Source organism: Xyrauchen texanus, chromosome 11 (genome assembly GCF_025860055.1).
Source record: "Xyrauchen texanus isolate HMW12.3.18 chromosome 11, RBS_HiC_50CHRs, whole genome shotgun sequence".
NCBI classification, from domain to species: domain Eukaryota; kingdom Metazoa; phylum Chordata; class Actinopteri; order Cypriniformes; family Catostomidae; genus Xyrauchen; species Xyrauchen texanus.
In genome coordinates, this window is record NC_068286.1 from 47,205,434 (window position 1) to 47,229,671 (window position 24,238).

A 24,238-nucleotide genomic window follows, 5' to 3' on the forward strand; every position below is an offset into this window, starting at 1 on the left:
ATCGCCTTTTAGCTACAGACATGGACTGTCAATCAACTCTAAAACGCGCATGCGCATTAGATATACAAGCCGGGAAAATTGCGTTTTTAGCGTAATATGAGGTTAAGAATCACCATTTATGATTCCAGTGTTGTCACAATTTACGACTGGTTTAAAATATGTTCTGTGATCGTAATCTTGACCAACATTTTTTGAGGTTTCGGTGTTTTCCCATTCAAGTATGTAGGAGCTGGACCGTCATGACTGGCAACAACCTCCCGAGAGTGTTCCAGAAATAACCGACAGTGGACTGACTCGCTAGAGACTATACTAAAGCCCACCTATCAACGTCTGCCTTGCAGCAAATCAGAAACGTTACGTAACGTTACGTAATTAATATTCATTAGCTAACCATTCTGGGTGTGATATCACGAAATTGTATGTAATTCTAGGATCCCTGCGCTGCTGTTGGCTGCATCCTCTGTCAATAACATTGAGCTCATTTCAGGAATGGTGTTTTCACTCGTAATAGCTGTACGGTGTATCAGTGCTGGTGTTTAGATATTCAATCTATCGGAAACAGGCAATTGGCGAATTTGTCCAAACATGGTATGTAGCTTTAATTACAAGTGTTATTTTTTTTTTAACATTCCTTATATTTATACATTAGTTCTTGTTCCTGAAAATATGATGTGCTCTGTAGCTTACGATCATAGGCGACAGAAACGCATTACTGAATTCATTCTGTATTATATGTATGTTATTGCTGTTCTATTAATTCTGTATTTAACCTGTCAGGGACACACAGCTCATGTTTTTAATTTGCACGTATGCAGCACAACGTATTAATGCATGTTGAATATGTAAACAAACAATGGCCAAAATTAAAAGGCAAATTATATATATATATACACACACACATGCATATATAATAATTGCCTTTTTTTTTTTTTTTTGCAATTATACTATATGCATGCATATGCATATTATACATTAATTGCATATTTGTCTGGTTTGCAGTATGGTTTTGTCAACCACGCACTGGAACTTCTGGTGCTGAGAAATTATGGACCAGATATTTGGGAGGACATCAAGTGAGTTTAATTTTGACCTCTATGTACAAAGTTTTTAAATGTTTTTAATGCATATCAATTGTCAATTACGTGCACAATATATTGTTAATAAATAATAGATGTTTAGATCTCCGTATAAGTGCAAGCTGTGATTTAGGTTAGGAGTAATAAGTGTGTGTGTGTGTGTGTGTGTGTGTGTGTGTTACTTCTGAGCATCAACGTGTGAGTGATCTGTCATATTGAAAAAGGAGTACAAAATGTATTTGGTGGATTTAAAGCATATCCAAGGCTATAGTACATGACATATACAATACATTAAGAGGTATATATTAAGAAAATATGTTATATATATATATATATACAGTAATCAATTATATATTCAGCACTTCATAATGCCTGAAATGAGAAAAAGTACTTCCTTATAAAGACCTTATTCTTTCAATTTCCCCTTCTGTTTTTGTTCCACATTTGTGATCTATGTATAGTGCAGTTTATTGTGACAGTCCTGTCTTTGATACCAGATGCTCTTTTTCATTAATGCAGAGCATGAGAAATCATGGCATAACATGTGAACTTTTCCCTCTTAAACAAACAGTGAAGCTTAATTTAACTTCCTCTTTTTATGTGACTTTTAAGAGTAGCCTTTTCAAGCCACAGCTGTGTGTAATGTTAAAGACTAAATATATATATTTTAGTGCCTGTTTAAGCTCAGGTTGCGAGTTTGAGTCCCACTAAATGTTGTGTTTGATCGTCATCATTCTTGGCCCTTTTTTCAGTTCACCTTAGGAATAATGTCAAGCCCGACTCTAACAGTCTTTATGGGTACAGCAAATGTTCCTTTTGGGGTACAGATACAATTCAGAAGTATTAAATGAACTTGGACGGTGTCCAAAATAAAGTGCATTGACATTGTGAATATACAGTACGTTATTTTGCTGAAGGAGTAACAATCCAGCACACGTCTTCATCTTCACATTAAATGTTGTTACAGAAGAGAAGCTCAGGTCGATGTAGAGGGACAGTTTCTCGTCAGGATCATCTACGAAGATTCCAAAACATACGACCTTGTGGCTGCTGCAAGTAAAGTACTAAGTAAGGGTTTATTTCTGTTGTTTGTTGTGGACGGATGGAGAACATCATTTAACAAATCTCTTGTTTATTCAGTGATTTATTACATTACAAGGGGTTTATTACAAAGCTCTTGTTAAACTGAAAAAAAAAAATCTGTATATATTCAAGGTTTCATTTGATAACACCTAAATTAACTAGTTTGGTTCGATTCAAACATGAAATTAAAAGGCTAAATAAAATAGAAATAGATTCAACAATTGCAGATTTTCACTTTTTTTCAGTGTAGTTCTTGTTGTGACAGAAAATGTAAATTCTCTCATCATTTATTCACCCTCATGTCGTCCCAGATGTGTTTGACTTTCTTTCTTTTGCAGAACACAAATGTTGATTTTTAGAAGAATATTTCAGCTCTGTTGGTCCATACAATGCAAGTGAATGTGACCAGAACTTTGAAGCTCCAAAAAGCACATAAAGGCAGCATAGAAGTAACCCATAAGCCTCCAGTGGTTTAATCCATGTCTTCAGAAGAGATATAATAGGTGTGGGTGAGAAACAGATCAATATTTAAGTCCTTTTTGTACTATCAAACTCCACCTTTTACCAGCCGCGACAAGTAGATGGCTGAATGTGAATGTGAAAGTGAAAGTGTAGATTTATAGTAAAAAAATGACTTTAATATTGATCTGATTCTCACCCACACCTATCATATCCCTTCTGAAGATATTGATTAAACCACTGGAGTCTTATGGATTACTTTTATGCTGCTTTTATGTCCCTTTTGGACCTTTAAATTTCTGGTCACCATTCACTTGCATTGTATGGACCTACAGAGCTGAAATATTCTTCTAAAAATCTTCATTTGTGTTCTGTTGAAGAAAGAAAGTCACACATCTGGGTCGACATGAGGGCGAATAAATGATGAGAGAATTTACATTTTTGGGTGCACTGTCCCTTTAACTTGATATTTAAAGGGACAATTCACCCCAGTATGAAAATTATGTCATCATTTGCTCATGCCTTTGTTGTTCCAAAACCATATCACTTTCTCTCTTCTACTGTACACAAACAGAGATGTTCAGCAGTATGTTAATCTGATTCATCATTCACTTTTATTGCATATTTTTTCCATACTATTAAAGTGAATGGTGACTGAGGCTATCATTCTGCCTGAGATCTACTTTTGTGTTCCATGGTAGATATTTAGGCATACATGTTCGGAACAACATCAGGGTGAGTAAATGATAACAGAATGTCATTTTGGGTGTACTATCCCTTTAATTCAATTTCTTTCCCCCTGTCGATCTGGTTTATTCGCCAACAGAAATGGATGCAGGACATATCTTGCAAATGTTTGGGAAAATGTTCTTTGAGTTTTGTCAGGAATCTGGTTATGACACCATCCTCCGAGTGTTGGGCTCCAATGTTCGGGAATTCTTACAAGTAAGAGGCTACTTTTAATATCACCCAAAAATCAAGTGATGCATGCAAAATACTGTCGGTTCTCTATTTAAGGCATTGCACGTGCTGTACCTTTTCAAAGAATCATTTTTGGAATATGTACGTATATGTAGATAAAGGGACGGGTTTACTATATTGTGCAATAGAAACTTTAGCATGTGTCATTGCTGATACGTATTGACAATAACATGAGCCAAAATTGTGTAAAATATAATATAATAGCTCTTTAGTAATCTTGTTACACAATGTTTTGCTGCCGTTGTAGTTAATGCTTAGAGTTGTGAAAATGTGTATTTTAGAGCATGTTTTTCAGAAAATGTGACTTATTTGGTTTATTATGTGAAAAATTGGTGGAGCGACCGTGAAAAATGTTCCCTAATTTTGTTCTTGCTGAACAAACCCTATTTCTATTGGGAGGACCCTTCAGTCACCTGAGCAGAATATATAATGTAAATAAAAATTTATTTTTATAAAATGTAAATATTTCAGTAATTCATTTTTTTTTCTCAGAAATTCTTGATACCAATTTCAATACCACAGAAATGAATATTACTATCAAGAAATATTGCATTTGCTGCTGAACACTCCTTTATATAGAAATGTAAATATTAATTTAAATATATAAAAATAATAATAATAATAATAATATTTTCTCCCCAATTTGTAACGCCCAATTCCCAATGCGCTCCAAGTCCTCGTGGTGGTGTAGTGACTCGCCTCAATCCGGGTGGCGGAGGACGAATCTCAGTTGCCTCCGCGTCTGAGACCGTCAATCCGCGCATCTTATCACGTGACTTGTTGAGCGCGTTACCATGGAGACGTAGCGCATGTGGAGGCTTTGCGCTATTCTCCGCCACACACAACTCACCACGCGCCCCGCCGAGAGCGAGAACCACATTATAGCGACCATGAGGAGGTTACCCCATGTGACTCTACCCTCCCTAGCAACCGGGCCAATTTGGTTGCTAAGGAGACCTGACTGGAGTCCCTCAGCACACCCTGGATTCAAACTCACGACTCCAGGTTTATAGTCAGCGTTATGGAGTAACATCCCCTTTTAACGTGCACAGCTTTGATGTCATTACTAAAGCTAGCAGTATACTATCTAAAAATATAGACGCTACTACTGTAACTTAATTACAGTTTTGAAAACTGGATTGATTTCGAGTGATTTTAGCTACTGCAGTAGTTGTTGATAGTGTAAATGTATGCGTACAGGTTTGATGCTACCAATCTAACTAACATCCTCATCGGTAACTACTTTATCAAAAGGGTAGATTGACTAGTTTATCTATTTTACGTTATTCGAAGTCACTTCTATAACAGTCCAAACAAGATACCCTGTTTTCATCCTGACCAAAAAGCGTGCTCTATTCATCACCATGCACATTAAGATCAGCTTGTTCCCTCCTTCAGAATCTGGACGCATTACACGACCATCTGGGCACCATCTACCCAGGCATGCGAGCGCCGTCGTTCCGCTGCACGGATGCAGAGAAAGGGAACAACCTTATTCTACACTATTACTCTGAAAGAGAGGGTCTACAGGACATCGTCATAGGGATCATCAAGACGGTTGCGCAACAGATTCATGGAACCGAGATTGAGATGAAGGTCGGCTTGCGCTTTTGTCCTTTTTTGTTCTCCTGTACGTGCATTGTGCTGTGTCAGATCGGTCACAGATGTTGCTGATGGTGTGTGCGTTTGCTGTAAATGAGTGTGATCATGTAATCGGCCATTGAACACCCAGTAATGAATAACACAGCAGGGTTTTTTCGTTTAGTTCTAAAAACAGAACAAAACACAGTCGCCCCCAAACCCATACAAACAATAATAATAATACATTAAAAATAGATGTCCACAATGACAACATATATTGAGTGTCATATGTTAAAATGCATTTATCTCCTCAAAAGTCTGACATCATTGTAAATGAGGGAACCGTATGGGGTCAGCAAGACCAGAGATGTCTTACTTAGAGGCCCCGTTGATACTCAACATTAAGATGAACTCCCTATGCATTGTCCTTTGTCACTGCACTGTAGTCTCTGACTTATTTTCCAAATAAATCCTCTCTACACTATATAAGAGCTAATCATCTCCCAGACGGCAGACTGCTCTCTCTCTCTCTCTCTCTCTCTCTCTCTCTCTCTCTCTCTCTCTCTCTCTCTCTCTCTCTCTCTCTCTCCATCTGGGCTTTGTGTGAAATGAGAGAGTTCAATCGACAGACCCTCCAAATGTAACACCTGACTTGTTAAAAAAAAGAAATGTTAGCTGTGGTTGTCATGGTGACAGCAGGGCAAAAAAGCCTTGGTTTGACGTCAGTGAAATGGGCTCAACTTCAAGCTGACAGAGATAAAACAACAGCTTCTCTGCATTCAGAACGGCCTGATATGATGAAATAAAGAAAAACATTTAGGACTGTTTTCAGTGATATTACTGAAGAGAAAAATGAGAGACCTTTGCAAACAGTTCCTTCCTCACATAATCCCCAAGTCTGAAAGAAGTCTGCTGTAAATGGCTCATCCTTTGCTTAGTCTACACGCAGATCAAGATGAACATTTTTGGGAATCAGCAAGAATGACTTCACTGACCTTGGACTCTTAGCATATATTCTGTGCTAAGATAACATATATTGTTTGGAATAGAGACTAGGGCTGCCCTGATATGAAAATGTTGGGCCAAAAACAAATTAATAATAATAATAAAAAAAAAAGCTATAGGCTGACACAGATATTTTGCCACTTACCTTAATTTGTCAACAATTATTTAGAAATAATTAAAGGGACAGTACACAATCTGTCATTCATTTACTCACCCTCATGTCATCCCAGATGTGTGTGACTTTCTTTCTTCGGCAGAACACAAATGAAGATTTTCAGAAGAATATTTCAGCTCTGTAGGTCCATACAATGCAAGTGAATGGTGACCAGAACTTTCAAGCCCCAAAAAGCACATAAAGGCAGCATAAAAGTAATCCATAAAACGTTAATCCATGTCTTCAGAAGTGATATGATAGGTGTGAGAAACAGATCAATATTTAAGTCCTTTTTTATTATAAATCTCCCCTTTCACTTTCACATTTGAAAGTCACATGTGGTACATTCAGATGTGAAAGTGGAGATTTCGTGTAAAAAAAGGACTTGAAGCTGTACGGATAATTGGATAAATGCACATGAGTTTTTTTGGGAGACCAAACACTCTTTAAAAACTTTTAATTTAAATTCTCAATCCAGAAATAATTACAGCCACATAATGTAGAATGGTTGGCATTCCTCAGAACATGTCGTATTTAATTCCTAATCTTTGTCATTTTCACATTAATGAGGAAAACTGCCGTTATTAATGTGACAGCTGTAAAAGTGTTGAAACAGTCTCTATTCAGAGCTTCAGTCAGTGATGTGTGATCGTGGGGCGCCCTCTAGTGCACATGCTGGGCAGGGCAGCAATTTTAGATGATGTTTTATCTTGCATACAGCGAAAAGTTGCGTACAGTTTAATTGCCCGTGCATTAAACAGTTTGAATGCACGAAAGCTTTTATGAGCACTTATTTGACATAATATTCACTCAAAATGGGCACATACAGATTACCTTAAAAAGGCTAAATATTGTCCGATTAACCGGCCTAGCCGATTTATCGGTCTGTCGCTAACTTCAACCCTTCCTCATTTACCTAATTATGAATGCAGTGAGTGTTTGTTTCTGTTACCTTTATGTTGTGATGTACCATGGGTAATGCAGTACAAAAACAGGACTCTAAATGTGGTATTTTTGGGTGTGCACCAGGTCATTCAGCAGAAGAGTGAAGAGTGTGATCACATTAAGTTCTTGATTGAGGAAAAGGATTCGGAGGAAGAGGCTTTTTATGAAGACCTGGATGGTTTTGAGGAGAACGGAACTCAAGAGACACGAATTAGTCCATACACCTTCTGCAAGGCTTTCCCATTCCACCTGATGTTTGACAAGGACCTCATGCTCACACAGTGTGGCAATGCCATCTTCAGAGTTCTGCCACAGGTCCGTCTGCTCAAGAATCATTGTTTAGTTTGGAAATGTACAATTGACAGATATAAGTATATATAAAGTGTGAGGGGGAAAAAAACATCTGTGTCATCTTCCAGCTGCAGCCTGGCATCTGTAACCTGTCTTGTGTGTTCTCTCTGGTGCGGCCACATATAGACTTCAGTTTCCATGGCATCTTGTCCCACATCAACACTGTCTTTGTGTTGAGGAGTAAGGTCTGCCTGCCCTAAATGTTCTACATATAAACTCTGATGCTGATGTTGCTTCTGACTTTTCTTAAGCTTGTGTCAACTACATGACACAAGGGTTGTTTGTGGCTTCTTGTAGGAGGGCCTGTTGAACGTAGAGACTGCAGAGAGTGAAGATGAACTCACAGGCACAGAGATCAGCTGTCTCAGACTGAAGGGCCAGATGATCTCACTTCCTGAGACTGAGAACATCCTTTTCCTATGCTCACCAAGGTACATGATAACCCTGTGAAATATTGCAGATAAAGCATAAGGCTTTGGTTGGTCGCACTAATTGCATTCTGGTTTTGAAAGTATTTTCAAACAGAAAATGGGAGAAAATGGGCAGTCTGATGGTATAATGAACAACATATACTACATTGTATGATGCAAATAGCATAACATGTTAAATGGCATGAAATAAAGCTTGAAAACTAGTATTTGCCATTTATAGTATGCAGTAAGTGCTTATCTAAAGGTTAGATAATAAAGCTAATAGAGTTAGCTAAGTGGGCCTATTTTAAAAATGCTACGTTTGAAGCATATGTGCAAAGTCAGCGGGTATGGCCATAAAGTCTTGGTAATTTGGTGCAAAGAATGCGCTAGGTGTAGGCTCAAGTGGGTTGGTGAAATCGTGCACGCACAATGCTAAGGGCTCTTTTGCGCATTAACAGGGTCCTTGTTGAATGTCAGGCACATTTCTATAACATTGACATGCTCCTTATTGAACTAATTGGATGTAAAGAATGTAAGTATGATTAATCAGATTGATGTAATGACACGGTGATTGTCAGAGGCATAATTTGGTGTTCCACTATATTTTCAGAGTTTGGACATTAACTTTATTACCACATGCTGGTGAAATCTCCAAACTGCAAATGCAGGAAGTTTACTTTGCACTGAAAATAGACACTGTTCTCTATTGGTTCTCCTATTAAGAAAATAGCAAATTGCACTTTGCATGGATTCATTAATATACAACATACCTACCCATGGTTTGCGTGCATGCACCCACAGATAGTGCAAGCACACTTGCACTTTGCGCTGGCTCAGAAATTGAGCTTAGAATTAGCGCTCTCACGAATATTGCATAAGAATCAGTGCATGTTGCTCGTAGTGCTGAACCCAGAGTGGTCACGAAAATAGAGCCCTATGTGTGTTTATACCTCATGAGGAAAGTCCACTTAATACAAGCAGATCACTTGGTTCAGTGGCAAACACAGCTACTGGAATAATCTGTGTCCATCCCTCTGGTTTAGATTGAACTGTGTCCTACACATTTGAGTGGTGGAAATGTTCCCTATGTGTCTGTTGTATTGAGATTTCATTTAGTTACTTGCGTATTCCAGTGTTATGAATCTCGATGATCTGACGAGGAGAGGTCTGTACCTGAGTGATATTCCTCTTCACGATGCCACCCGTGACCTTGTGCTGCTGGGGGAGCAGTTTCGTGAAGAGTACAAGTTGACCCAGGAGTTGGAGATCCTGACTGATCGTCTTCAGCACACGCTCCGAGCCCTGGAGGACGAGAAGAAGAAGACAGACAGGTCAGTCCTCCAGCATGTCACAATCACACACAAACTTTGCATTTCAATTGATTTTAAAGACGGAAAGTTCTGGATCCATTTAAAAAATGTATACACCATTATTCAAACAGTTCTTTGTTTTTTAGTATTTAGGATGGTTTTAAAATGTTAAAAAGGTTAACCTAGATCAACAAACTCTGGAATAGCTCTAAACTCTTGGCACCTAGGTGTCGGGATGCAGCACTATTCAAACATCTTAAAGAAATAGTTAACCCAAAATGATAAATTCTGTCTCAATTTGCTCACCCCCATGTCATTTCTAAAATCGTATAACTTTCTTTCTTCAGGATACAAAATGAAATATTTTAATAAATATCCCAGTCTGTCTTCTCAATACAATGACAGTGGATAGTGACTGGCTTTCAAGCTTCAAAAAAGATGTGAAAGTATCATAAAAGTAATCCCTGTGACTCATGCATCATTTACCAAATCTTCTGAAGGCATTTGATTGATTATTGTGAGAAAAAAAGCACAAATGTAAGTTCATTTTCAGTGAAAATCTCAATGTCTGTTGCGCATTCATGAGTGCATGTGAGAAGCTCGTTCACAGTTTAGCAGTAAACAATGCGAGTTTAAAATATGTATGTGCACTTTTTCTGTGCTAATTTTGGTAAAACTGGGTAAAATGTGATAAAATGAAGCTGAGAGTACAACACTCATATTGGTAGTTTAAAGCATAATATATAGGGCTGACAATTTAACATTTTATGAAACCATTAACACAATTAAACATGTCCCTGGGATGTTATAAGGAATATCCCTCAGGAAAAAACTAGCTTGAAGTGCCACCTGTTTTCAGCAGGGGGCAGTAAGCGAAACTTCATCTGTATCTGCAACAAATACTGTAACTGTACAGACAACAAAGCCTAACTAAGGCTCGCTTGACACTAGCGACAGCACAAGAGTAGAACGTGTTCTTGCGTTCGAAAACACAGCTGTATGGAGCACAATTACCTATCGAGATGTGTTTTCTAAGTTTCAAACTACAGTATGTTTAACTTGCAACATAAATAAAGTGAGATGCTCCAAAGACATACATTTGATAGGTGTGTACATAGATGCGTTCTTCGAAAAGCCCTTCTAATGCTACGTTCACACCGGACGCGAATAGTGCGTCAAATTCGCGCCTACCGCATCTAGTTATACGCTTGACCACTTTGAATCCATTCGCGCGTCAAGAGCGAAATTGACGCGCGTAAAAAACAAAAGTTTGAAGCGAAATTTACGCGCGTGACGCTCGTCGGAGGCGAAATCCGATGACGGCCATCTTTTTAAAAGATGGCTGATGTTGATCGAGCATTCGTGGAGAGAGTCACCGCTCTTTATTTGCTCTGGAGAGCAGAACAGCGGCGTATGGGTCGTCGTCGCCGTACTTGGGTCCACCAGCGAGGGGCGCGGGACATGCTGGAGAGGAGCCACTGCCAGGTCTGGGTCGGGTTGCGGCCAACAACTCCTCCAGAGAGGCACTCCAGGTGAGGGATGTCTTCATGGCACACTTCTCGGCGGAGGGAGCAGTACTATGGCAGCCGACGGAGTAGCGTTTGAAGTCCTCCTCATGACTTCCCCACAACGGCTCTTTTAAGAGCCACCCACAAACCTATAAAGAGCTAAACTATCTAAAAATAGTCCATTATTATTATATTTTGTATTTTTTTTCCCAGGTTGTCAGCCCCAGTTCCAGGATGTCAGGTCCACAACATGCACATTTATTAAGTTGAGACTTTTTAAAAATGTCAGGTTTTCCATGGTAGTATATCAGGATAAATTATTTATTTATTTTTGTTTTGATGATAAATGGAGCCAGCCTCCAAAAGTAATTAACCTGTCCTGTGTTTTTTTCCTTAATCAACACTGTCTAGACACTAATGTTGGTTGTCTTTACATTACAATAATAATGAAAGTTTACGTCACTTTACCTCCTGAGTGACAGCAGGCAGCTAGGCTCCTGATTGGTTAACGCGGCGCGAATTGACGCCAAAGTTCAGATTTTTCAACTCGGGCGGCAGACGCGGATTCGCGTCAAACGCATGAATGCGCAAAATGCACCATTCGCGCATAACGCGGCAGACGCTCAATTCGCGCCATTCGCGCGAACTTGACGCGCGAATGAGGAGTATTTGCGTCTACCGCGCTGCGCTCTACGCCTCATTCGCGCCGCAGGAATTTTTTTACGCGCGTAACGCGTCTTTGCATTGACTTAACATTGAAATCACTCGTGCCTGACGCACTATTCGCGTCCGGTGTGAACGCAGCATAATAAATCTGTCTCGGACAGATTGACAGAATCAAATGCAAAATGTATTGCTGTGCACTGCAGGCCATCGTGGGGGGTGGGGTGGAGGGGGGTGCCTTGCGCCCCGTCTGCCGGCAGGTCATCCCTGCCTTCCTTGACCTGGGAGGGGACAGGAGGGGAAAAACAAAACAAAATAGGCGAGGGAAAGGCCAAGATGGAGCGACAGGGCGAGAGAGAGGAGCGAGAGAAAAAGAAGCTCACTCACTGGTTCTCTGTTGCGCCGTCATGCGGTCTTCTATCACTTCTCCACCTTGTCAGGCGGACAACCCCCGGGTGGACCTGAGTCAACCTCCGACCCCCAGTGGACAGAACGCCCCTACGCTTTCTGGTGGCACGTTGGGATACTCCTCCGCCCCTGGCTGCGACTCCATCGCTCCAGGCAGTCGTGGAGTCCCATCAGCCGTTCCCTGCATCTGGCCGTTCGGGCTACTCCGTCCCCCTGGCGGTTGGCAGCGGCGCTCTCCTGGGTGGACGGCATTTTCGAGGACTCTACGACGAGCATCCCTCCTCCTTCCCAGGTTTCGGCACCAGTGTAAGGGTGTTTAGATGGGCAAGGAGGAGGCGAGAACCGGCTTAACAATATAAATAATATTTAATAAAATAAAAAGACACACACAAACACATACAGGGCAACTGCCTGTAATTCTCTCTCTTGAACTGTCGTCCTCGGCTGCCTTTATCCCTTGCGCGCCCTCATCTGGCTGATTGGGCACCGGGCGTGCGCTGTTCCAGCCCGGCCCCGCCCTCCTCCGCTCTACACATACCCTTCTCAATTCACCAGATATTGAAATCTCCATCCCAACGCCTGGTATCCAACAGACCCTGACAGTGTAGACAGGGGAACCCTTGACAAAAGGAAGAAGGGGAGAGGAAGAAACAGGGGGATTAAGCAAATTATGACAAACAGGTTGAAACACAGGATGAACCCTACAAAAAGATGCTGGAAGCCAGAGCTGCAAAGGAGGCTGATAACCACTACAACACTGAAATGGAGACAGGCCAGTCGGCGACACTGACTGAGAGTCAGGAACCGTTTTGTCAGAAACGGCCCGACCCTAGAAGTATCCATGTGAATCCTATGCCGAGATGACATGCTCCAGGAACCGAACCACCTGGAGGTGGAAGGCATGACATCTATCTTGACAAACAACCGATGCTCCAACAGCCTTTGCAACACATTTCAGATGTGCCAGATGTGTACCTGGAGAGAGTAAAAGAAAATGAGAATGTCAGCCAGGTACATGAAGACAAACTGATTGAGCATATCTCTCAGAATGTCAGGTGTGCTTCATTCCCCCTGCTTCCCAAATGAGGCTTATTAACTATGCACCTCTTTTCTCTCCAGCCCACTCACTTCGCTGAGCCTGGCTGAAGGATGGTCCTCAGAGATGGGTGTATGATGATGAGAGGGAGGGGAACCTAAATCCTTCCCGCAAGTGTCGCCCTGGCGGCAGCTCCTCCCATGCTCCTATCCATACAAGGAATCCAGAGACGGAGGTGCACCCTCCTCGCCACCCACATGGGAAGGCTACTTTCCTCAGCAAGGCCCTATGGTCGGAGTGTGCGTGTAAGGGATACCTCCCCAGGCCACCTCCCCCTCTAACTCATACCCAGGTGGGAACAGAGAAGAACATAAATTAATATGACAGCCTCAACCAGCCCCAGGCTAAATGCTTATTAAATGCCACTTACCCTTTGCTGTGGCTGGGAGGCCGTCCCTGTGTCTTCTTCATCCCACTCCAGGCTTTCCATCTAACCGGTGAACGATAGGGAGAGTGACGTCACCGCTGGTGCCCAACTGCGGTGTCTCTGCCCACAAATTGCCCAACTTCTCCACCACAGTGGCGGGGTGAGCAAGACACAGTGGGTGTGGCATCAAGCCTCGTAGAGGTGTTTATTGGAAACAATAATAAACATAAAATGTTCATAAAAGGTGAATAAAGTGTCCATGGAGGGTTCAAAATAAAGGGGGAATCTGGCATCCTTGCGGTGAAGGGGGCTTTGTGAAGGAAGGAGAGTGTTCACAGGATGATCCAGGAATCAGCAGGGTCCGACGACCATACGTGCTCCCCTTAAGGTCTGTGGGCGTGAGGGGGCGGCAGCTTCTGTGGCTGCCTATCTTCCCTGGGGTCGCAACGACGGGTGTGTGAGAGGAGTGGCAGTCCGGCAACCATGCCCGTCAGCCACGATGCATGCTCCAATTCCCCCGACATCGCATCTAGTTTACGACTGATGGCCAGTACCCTCCCTGATCTGCTCCTGGACCAGCAAGGATGCCAGTGTGTGCACACATGGAGAATAGAAGCCGTCTCCCCGAGAAGAGGCTCACTCTGTTTTTATTTAGCAGCGGGGACGAGGCTTAACACACATAAGGTTTGCCATGTTCCTCTTGGCCAACCTAGACTTATTCTCTCTCCTGCCCACTCCCGTATTGAGCCTGGCTGAAGGACGTCCCTCAGAGGTGGGCAAAGATGACGACAGTTAAGGGCGGGTCGTTCCACCACAATTATCTAGAAAATATATGATTCACGATAAAATTAGATTGATGTAAAAATCACATTAAATCTGACTTGCCTGTTCACACTGTAGGCACATTGAAAAATCAGATACGTATCTGATTTATTGCCGCATATGCCGCCCAAATTTTATTTGAAAATGTCAGATTCAAAGTGCTTTTGGCTGTTCACATGGTCAGCCAATTAACAGATCTGTGTCACATGTGGGTGAAAAATTGGATTAGTTTCAGCTGCGGTGTGATTGTCTACGGTCATGCCACTCACTTTGGTTCCCACATGAACAGCTTTTTTAAAGCCATCTTGTTTTCCTGCTTAAAAAATGTGGCTATATTTGTGCTGTCAGTGGGGAGCCAGTCTGCCTCAGTCTGTGAACTGTGTTTGTTTATTAAATCTGGAGAAGAAGCTTAACATCACCAGACCCTGTATCTCCCATCCACCCAGACGACAAACACTTCCTAGAGCTTCACAGTGCCCGTGTAAAGGTTTACAAAATCCAGAAAAACTGAATTTGTAACCGTTCCTGGGAAGGGTTTGTTGAATCCTCATAGAAATGTTAATAAGCAGTAGGTTGTTACAAATGATCTGTAACTTATGACTAGTTATATGTGTGAGTATTGCTGTGAGTAGCTGATGGGTTGTTTTGGCTTTTCCAGAGTAGGTCTAAATTCCTTCTAAGTATAAACGTTTTTTTCTGGTGATCTTCTGTACTTAGTTTGTAGCATTAGGGGCACATTCATTTAGCTGGAAACGTGGATGTATGTGACATGTTGATAACAGGTGGACAAATAAGTTGTATTCTGATGGTCCTAAATAGTCTGGCCTTATCTTCACTTGCAGGCGTCCTGCACTGGAATATGTGCACTTGGTCAATTTAGAGCACTTAAATGTGACCAAGCCAGTTTCTTTGAGATTTGGGCATATGATTTTAGGATTTCTGTGCTAGTTACTCTTGCCTCACAGAAAGTAGCTGTTTGTTCCAGTTGTTATTAACTGTGAACTGTTTATTTGTTTATTTATTTTTGACTAAAATCAGAGTAAGCCTGCATAACTTCCAATATTGAGGATGCCTGAAAATGTGAAATCCACATCATTGAAATTGAAGGTCGACCGATAGTGGATTTTGCCGAAACCGAAAAATAAGGTGGTTATTAACCGATTAATTGGCCGATAGTTTTTTAAAAATTGATTTATAGAATGATAATAAATGTACTATGAGTCTTTCCTTACCCTGACGTGCACACAAAAATGTGTAAAATCCAAAAAGCTGTTTATTTTATTTTGCAACCAAAATCCCTATAATAAGCATTAAAATGAAGACTTTGCGCATATCGTAGGCCTTTTAAAGGAATGTTCTGGGTTCAATACAAGTTAAACGCAATTTACAGCGTATGTGGCATATTGTTGATTAGCACAAAAATTTATTTAGACCCGTTCCTCCTTTTCTTTAAAAAAAAAAAGCACAAATTTGTCACAGTGAAACACTTATAATGGAAGTCAATGGGGAGAATTTTGGGAGGGTTTAAAGGCAGAAATGTGATGCTTATAATTTTATAAAAGCACTTACAGTAATTTTTCTGTTAAAACTTGTGTATTATTTGATCAAGTTGTTTAAATGGTCATGTTTACAGTCGTTTTAGGATGTTTGGACATTGTCATGGCAACGAAGTTGCAAAATTGGCTATAACTTTATACAGATGCGGTTAATAAATGGAAGCGCAGCGTAGTTCTAGCGGGAAGACTAGCAGCTGTACATCATCACATCATTAGCTGGGTAATTCCTAGCCAATCGTATGTAAGCCGTTGCTTTATAAGTTTGCTCACAATCATCACATTGCTGTTTCAGTGTGCTAACATGGCAACCTCCTCCACCCCACCACCACCAGTTGAACCCTGTCCCGCACGGGGGTAGGCTCCTCGCCCGTGCCTCCTATCTCCGGCAGGATATGACGGTTCCGAGTACAGCTTCTTTGGACTGCCGGACGGGGCCTACGCCATAGAAAGAGACTTTACTTCCTGTTTTACATTTATCAAATACATGGCATCTCAAACTTCACTCAAGCCTGCGTGTCTTCCCGATAGAAGTGACTTTATTGGACTAAAATCATGTTAACACACATATTGTTTATGTCTTGTGTCTATACTTTTGTAACAGTGAGTATTTTAGCCCCATTCACTTTAGTTGTGTCTCACTGTAACCCGGATTTTTGCTTTTCTGTCTAATTTTCTAAAAACAAGAAAAAGTGGTAATCAATATTATGCCACAAATGCAGTTGATTGAGCTTAACTTGTATTTATTCTGAACATACTTTTAAAGAAAATTTGTATCTAAAAGCATGATCCAATGATAAAGTTTTAACATTTCTTGCATAATGTTACTTAAGTGACAGTTTCAAATGTCCTCTTGATTTTAGAGGTCAATATATGTGTTTTGCAATTGGCAGTAATTAGAACAGAGCAGATGGATGAATGTCTAAATGTTGGGAGCCAATAAAACCGCTCTGTGGATGAGTAGCACTCAACCTTCAGGGGAAGCGCTGTGCCTAAAAGAACACAATGTTGCACACGTTTACGGTTGGTTCAAGTGTTGAACAGGATTCATTTCGAATGAGTCCTTTATGTCTCGCTAATCAACCTTTCTATCAAACTGCTGTAAACAACTGAATTGTTTTAAATGGCTACACAACAGTGAAATAAGACTATACAATTCAGAGACCCACAACTTTTCTTTTTATTATTGTCATTGAATAGTGGCACATGATAATAATGAACCTCTCTCTGTTTTAGGTTGCTGTATTCAGTTCTGCCTCCTTCTGTGGCCAACGAACTCCGGCACAAACGGCCCGTACCAGCTAAACGATACGACAATGTGACAATTCTTTTTAGCGGCATCGTCGGGTTCAATGCATTCTGCAGCAAACATGCATCTGCAGAGGGAGCCATTAAGATTGTCAACCTGCTCAACGACATCTACACCAGATTTGACATTCTCACCGATTCTCGGAAGAACCCTTATGTGTACAAGGTGAGGAGAAGTGGCCTGAAAATCACGTGTTCATTTATCATCTTAGAGCATAACAAAACATTTCTGAATGCACAGTCGGTGGACACTTAAATACCTTTGTGACCAAAGACATAAAAGGAGAGCTCTTTTTGGCCACATCCAGAACTATTCAATGTTATTAGCAAAGGGAAATGCACAAAAGAAATGTGAGAAATGTAAACTTTAAAAACAAAAACAAAAACGGATCTTTCTGCGCCTAACAGCATGCACTTTTCCAAATACACATCATGTACTATGCTCTTGTAAAACAAGGGCATGAGAAGATGTCCTTGATTTACATCCTAGTCCTACAGAAAAGAATGTACTTCATGTAGCTTAGCTAACCAAACAAAACTGGCGGGTGGATTTTCAAGGCTGGCTCACCAAAAAAAGCAATATTTACTTAAAGCCAACGGTGTCTATGTGGTCCAAAGGTCTCTTGGGCGACTGGGCTGTCTCTGAACATGTGTTTAAGAGTTTGTCAGTATATGGACATCTATAGGGTTGGCTATACAGTATAGGTGACATGCATAGTGTATATAAAAAAAAGACATAGCTTGATAATAATATTTTTAAGTAATAATTCAAGTATTTAAAGAGAATGAGGGAGGGCATGCTCGTCACAGGCTCTTATGGGGGGTCCGGGACCCCCCAGCCCCTCTCCATTAGAACACTGAGTTTACCTGACTATATTTGGTATTTTCTCCTGCTGTTTTTATTTTACCTGGTTTATAAGGTTCATCTAAGCCAAGTTTTAGTTTTACTTGTACAAGCAAGACCTTAAAAGTATTAAAAGTGTTTAATCACTCTGTTATAGTGTTCGAGTCAACTTTGAGTCTTTTTTTTTTATTTGATTATATAATAATTCCTTACATTTATATAGCGCTTTTCTAGGCACTCAAAGTGCTTTACATAGCATATGGATGATGCGACGGCAGCCATAGTGCGCCAGAACACCCACCACACACCAGCTATTGGTGGGGAGGAGAGAGTAGAGTGATGTAGCCAATTCAGGGATGGAGATTAAGACAAGGCCATGATAGATAGGGGCCAATGGGGACCAGACACCAGGGTTACACCCCTACTCTTTACAAGAAGTGGGATTTTTAATGACCACAGAGAGTCAGGACCTCAGTTTAACGTCTCATCCGAATGACGGTGCCTTTTTACAGTATAGTGTCCCCGTCACTATACTGGGACATTAGGACACACACAGACCGTAGGGTGAGCACCCCCTTCTGGCCTCCCTAATACCACTTCCAGCAGCAATCTTGGTTTTCCCCAGGAGGTCTCCCATCCAGGTACTGGCCAGGCTCAACCCTGCTTAGCTTTAGTGGGCAACCAAGCAAGAGCTGCAGGGTGATATGGCTGCCGGCATCCGCTTTTCTCCCAATGTTGAAATGCCTAATTCCCACAACTTAGTAGGTCCTCATGGTGGCACGGTTACTCGCCTCAATGCGGGTTGTCCTGAGACCGTCAATCCGCGCATCTTATCACGTGACTCGTTGTGCATGACAGCGTGGAGACTCGCAGCATGTGGAGGCTCATGCTACGCTCCACAATCCACACACAACTCACCACACGCCCCATTGAGAGAACCACTAATCATGTTTCGCCGCCCCAAATATCCTATTATTTTGTTGTGCATGGTTGAATGTCGTGAATATTGGACAAATGCTGTAAAAGAATGTATTTTAAACATTCCCCAAATCTACTCTGTTATATGGATTGATTGTCTTGGCTAAGATAGTGTTAACTGGTAGATGTGATTAAAAATACAATTGGACTGGACAATTAAAGATATCCAAGACTATCCAATGCAACGTCCTTTATCAACCTTGCCTTTGCGGTTCATTATAGCACAGGTGCATAAAACATTTATTGTAGTCTTTCACTTGAAACTCTCAGTTTCAAATGTCTCTGCATGCTTTGACAGGTGGAGACTGTTGGTGATAAGTACATGACTGTAAGTGGCCTCCCAGAGCCCTGCACCCACCACGCGAAATCCATCTGTCACCTGGCCCTGGACATGATGGAGATCGCTGGACAGGTAAAAGTGGATGAGGAGCCTGTGCAGGTGAGCACTGAAAGTACAGTTTCTTTAGACCTAGCTTCAAGTGTTCATATCAGCAAAAGAAATACTGCTAATGAAAAGCTTACATATTGCTGCTATTAAGAAAGGGTATATATGAATAATGACGTCAAGTATTTAACATTATGAGCATTTAAACTTGCAATTGACTGAATGTCATTTGTGCATGCCGTAGTTATCCACACAAACACATATTTTTGTTATAAAGGTACTGAATGCATTAACAGGAACTCGCTCTGCCTGTGAGAAAATCACGCTGTAATGCCGCTGGTGCCCCAAACCTTATTCCTCTGTTGACTTTGATCATGAAAGTTGAAATTGTAAAATTAAATATAAAATTAAAAATACAAGTGAAACTAACTCATTTATCAATATTAATATTACTTAATAAAGTGAATGTTTATCACTTACTCTGTATATCTCCCTGAGTGTCAACATGTTTGTGTGACATCATGCCCCTGCATCTCTGCGAAATTTCTGCACGAGCCTACAAGTTGTAATTCTGACTTCAAGATGCATTCATTACACTTTTCCTTGTAAGTTGTAAAATCCGACTTTCTGAGTTTTAAATTTAAACTCCTGATGTTGCTATAACAACGCAAAAAACACCTACCAATTTACTTATAAATTTAGTTGCCAGTACCACCGCTCCCTATAAGCAGACTACGCAGACTGCATCAAAATGTTGGAGGGGACAATAAACAACAATTCTCAAGAGCAATTTTTGAAGGGGACACCAAGGTTTTTTTTGTTGTTGCCCCGTTTGCATTTGTATTATTTTATTTCTTAAACAATTATTTAAAGAATATATCATTATATTATTTACAATACACATATTTTAATGATATTTTAGGGGGGACGACCCCCCCCCCCGATTTGCGCCTATGTGTATATGGAAGGTCAATAAAAATAAACTTTGTGGATTTTGTGTGTGTGTGTGTGTGTGTGTTCGCCAGAATTCAAGGAAATCTGCTTTGCTAATGTACAGTATTATTAGGCTTACATATTCAATTTACGGTGCTCTAACGCACCCCTGTAGAACCGGGCCTGCAGTAGATCAATACGATTAATTGTACAATCACATTCTGTATAGCAGAACCTACATTCAATTAGTTTTGATGAGCACCACAACTTTTTTCCATGCATTTATTAAGAGGCAATGCAAACGCAAGACACAAATGTTCTATATTTATATTGTCTTCTAATGTATTTATTAAAAAACAATTTAGACAGCCTGGTGTCATGCAATTTATGTGAACATGACAACATTTTTGCAATTCAAAATGTAAGTGCTTTATAACACGTTTGGCTGCAGGTTTCCAGTGAAATGTCCAGCTGGGGGCGCCAAAAGCAATTAAAATTGGGTCGTATTTGGACATGGTTTTAAGGTGAATTTTAGATTAAAATTATAACCTTAAAATATATATGAGATGTTAAAATAGACATCCTTACCTTATCAGTGCCTGAAAAGCATCATTTTTGTAGCAACCACGTCATTTCTCGTCGCTTCTATGACTCTGTAACTAAAGGAATTAGTGTATATATGAAGGTGGGTCTGTAGTACAAGCATTCAAACATTTAGTTTTTTTAAAGATGCGTTTGAGGAAAAGTGTTGATATCATCAAATAGCAGGTTCTGAGTAATAGAGAGAAAAATGAGTATTTATAAACTCATAATCCGCCATTGAAGTCATGATTTGAGCGAAAGTGAATAAAACACAGTTGTTGTAGCGCCTCTAGTGTTCATTTCACCTGGAAACGGCAGAGAATTGCACCTGGAGACACGTAAAAGGTATATAGAAACGTCATGTTTTCACTATGAGACCAGGTTGCATTTAGAGTAGCTACAACCTCTCATAAATGGGCTGTCTGCATTTATATAGCTTGCACTCAGTGGCGGAGCTAGCCGGTGGCCAATGAGGTGGCCGTGGCCAACATGGACTGAACCCCATTGGCCACCCCACTCACAATTGCTGTTTTAGTCATGTTTTTGGTCATTTTTTGGCACAATTTAGTTCTTTAGAGGTGAAATCATCTCTGTACAAATGTACAAACTTAACATGTGTGCACACCAAGGTCGCCGCACCTCTCCGTCCCAGGTGTCATTGTATCCACTCACCCACTCACCCCAAATTCAGACGATTTCTGTGCCACCACAGACTGATCGCTTGCCCCTGCCTGGCCACCCCTTTTGAAAAACTCATGGCTCTGCCCCTGCTTGCACTTTAAATGCATGACTACGCCATCCACTTACTCCTATACTAAAAAATACCAAAACGTCATGGCTGTGCCCGCTGATTTTGCACTTAAGATGTAACCATCTTACAATTGGGCACTAGGTTAGTATTAAGGGTTATGTGTTTACATGTTTTCAAGCTTTATACATTTGCCCTGGGGGGCGGCTGTGGCTCAGGTTGTAGAGCGGGTCGGCCACTAATCGCAGGGTTGGCGGTTCGATTCCCGGCCCACATGACTCCACATGCCGAAGTGTCCTTGGGCGAGACACTGAATTGCATGGCATCTCTGCCATCATCGGTGTGTGAATGGGTGAATGATACGCAGTGTAAAGCGCTTTGAATACCGCTAATGTTAAAAAGGCGCTATATAAGTGCAGACCATTTTTTTACCCTGTGCCTAACTGTCATGTTCTGGAGCAGATCACCATTGGAATCCATACTGGAGAAGTGGTTACAGGGGTAATAGGACAAAGGATGCCCCGCTACTGCCTGTTTGGGAACACTGTCAACCTGACGAGTCGTACAGAGACCACAGGAGAGAAAGGAAAGATAAACGTGTCTGAGTACACATACAGGTTAGAGAACCAAATCAGACCTGAATACTGGCTTTAATGCATCAGTTATAACTATCAGTTATTAAACAGTATATTTATGTTCTGCAGGTGTTTGCAGTCGGTGGAAAACGCTGATCCTCAGTTTCATCTGGAATACAGAGGACCTGTAACCATGAAAGGGAAAAAAGAGCCAATGAAAGTGTGGTTCCTCTCACGCAAGACCTAACAGACTTACAGCGATGCCATTTATTTCTGTTGTCAGCACTTCTTGTTTTCTTGATCATAATCGTTTTATTCTTCTCCTCTAACGAGACAAATCTAAAGACACAAGCCGTTAAGAATGCTTTTCAGTGACCCTTGCCATTGAAGTGCCAATTATGTTATTCACAGAGTTTGGAAAAAGGGTTTAGAGCTGATGGTGAAACGTGCTGAGTTCTGGAAATATCAGTTTGATGCTATTTTATGTGCCAAGTATTTCATGAATTGAAGACGGGACATTTGAATACAAATACAGCACAACTGGAACTTGGTGCAAACGGGCTATGCAACATACACGTCATGTTTATTATTATTATTATTATTATTATTATTTATTTTCGTTTTTTTGTCGAGGATTTGACAGTATTTATCTCCCTGCCAAACACTTTCATCACTGAGAAACACCAGTAACGTTTCTTTGTCACTTTGTCTAGTTTTCTATAGTGCAATTTATCTGTGTGATTATATTTAAAAGGTTAAGAGCACCAATTATAACTAAAGCAGAAAGTTTCTTTTAATTGCACATATGAATTGAGGAATAACCGGTAGACGTTCAGTAAACACAACACTGTTACTGTATCAATGTATTATATTTCATTATTAAAGCGTAAACCACAATAGAATTCTGTTACATTGCATCAGTGTGTAATTACTATAGTTGTTACATAGTAGTTACATAGTAGTTACAGGTATGAGTCATTGATTAGACTTTAAAAAAGTGAATATTTATTGTATATAAATAACATATATTTAATTGGCGTGAGAGTTCATGAAGTTTTACAGATAAGTCTCTGTTTATGGAGATCTACCCATGATGCAATGCTTCTAACTTACACCGTTTTACAGGCAGCATATGTTTAAAGCGTCTATTGAAGTGGCATACGAAGAGTTACATGGTCTGTTTTGCTTGTATTGTGTTTTAAAAATATGACACATTGCAGCTAGTTGCATCATCTTACTTAAAAAAATATATAAAATCACAAAATAAAAAAAACTCCTGTTTTAACTATTGTCTTTTCCACATGCCTCAACATACTCATCAGTCTTTCTAGTTGCTTGTAAATGAAGTACACATAGGCAGTGCGGTTGTCATAGAAACATGGAAATGTTAATGTAATTGCATTACATTACAATTACAAATGTTGTAATTGCAATAATGCTTAATGCAACGTGGAGATATCTTCTGATATAATAGCCCCTCTGCCCCCTCTGTGTAAATGTGCCTCTGAGCCACTCTGTCCAGTTTTAAGGGGTTGTTCGCTAATATTAGTGCAACTGTATTAGTGCAACCTTTTCGTGCAAACATGTAACGACATTGCAAAAGAATGTTAAGTTATCAAAAATCATCATAATGCCAAATGCATGCTAAATTAAGACGTCCTCATGCTTATATATATCATTTATTTATTTATTGTCTATTTTTACCACACTTTTTATGTTCAACTTGGTCTTTGAAACCTTTTTTAAACACCATGACGTCAATAGATTTAATACTTAGACTTTCAACATAGAGAAATTAATCATTCACTCCTGGAAATAAACAGTGCTAGCAGATGACCCCTGTGCACTACAATACATCACCAGGTCAGGTACAGAAAGATGACCTGTTGTCAATAAAAGATTAAAACGTCATAGTAACAGTTCATGTTGAATTGTGTCTGAACTAGAAGTCAATATAGAGGGAAAGTTTGATTACAATAACGGAGCATGACTTTAAAATCCTGATTATTTCACGTAGTTTCATATTTCATTGAAGAATTTCGCACACACACAAATAAATACAGATTAGTAACAACTAGTGTTGCATGTTCATTTGAAGATTCTGCAGTTC

General features: G+C 40.4%; 1 protein-coding gene across 1 annotated transcript; it reads left to right on the top strand.

Annotated features, from left to right (window-relative positions):
• Positions 1-442: 442 nt before the first annotated feature.
• On the top strand, positions 443-23,424 carry gucy1b1 (guanylate cyclase 1 soluble subunit beta 1). The gene is made up of 13 exons (XM_052137303.1): positions 443-588; positions 1,000-1,073; positions 2,044-2,144; positions 3,445-3,563; positions 4,998-5,195; positions 7,369-7,599; positions 7,704-7,820; positions 7,933-8,066; positions 9,182-9,379; positions 17,012-17,249; positions 19,204-19,344; positions 22,016-22,170; positions 22,258-23,424. Exons 1-13 carry the CDS (start codon positions 586-588, stop codon positions 22,373-22,375), a joined length of 1,827 nt encoding a protein of 608 aa, XP_051993263.1. The 5' UTR covers positions 443-585; the 3' UTR covers positions 22,376-23,424.
• Positions 23,425-24,238: the final 814 nt, after the last annotated feature.

What these genes read in the sequence shown, in the direction of transcription:
- gucy1b1 (XM_052137303.1), top strand. An exon ending in ATGTTCGGGAATTCTTACAA is followed by an intron (nt 3,564 to 4,997) that starts GTAAGAGGCTAC and finishes TCCCTCCTTCAG; the next exon opens with AATCTGGACGCATTACACGA. An exon ending in AGAACCCTTATGTGTACAAG is followed by an intron (nt 17,250 to 19,203) that starts GTGAGGAGAAGT and finishes ATGCTTTGACAG; the next exon opens with GTGGAGACTGTTGGTGATAA.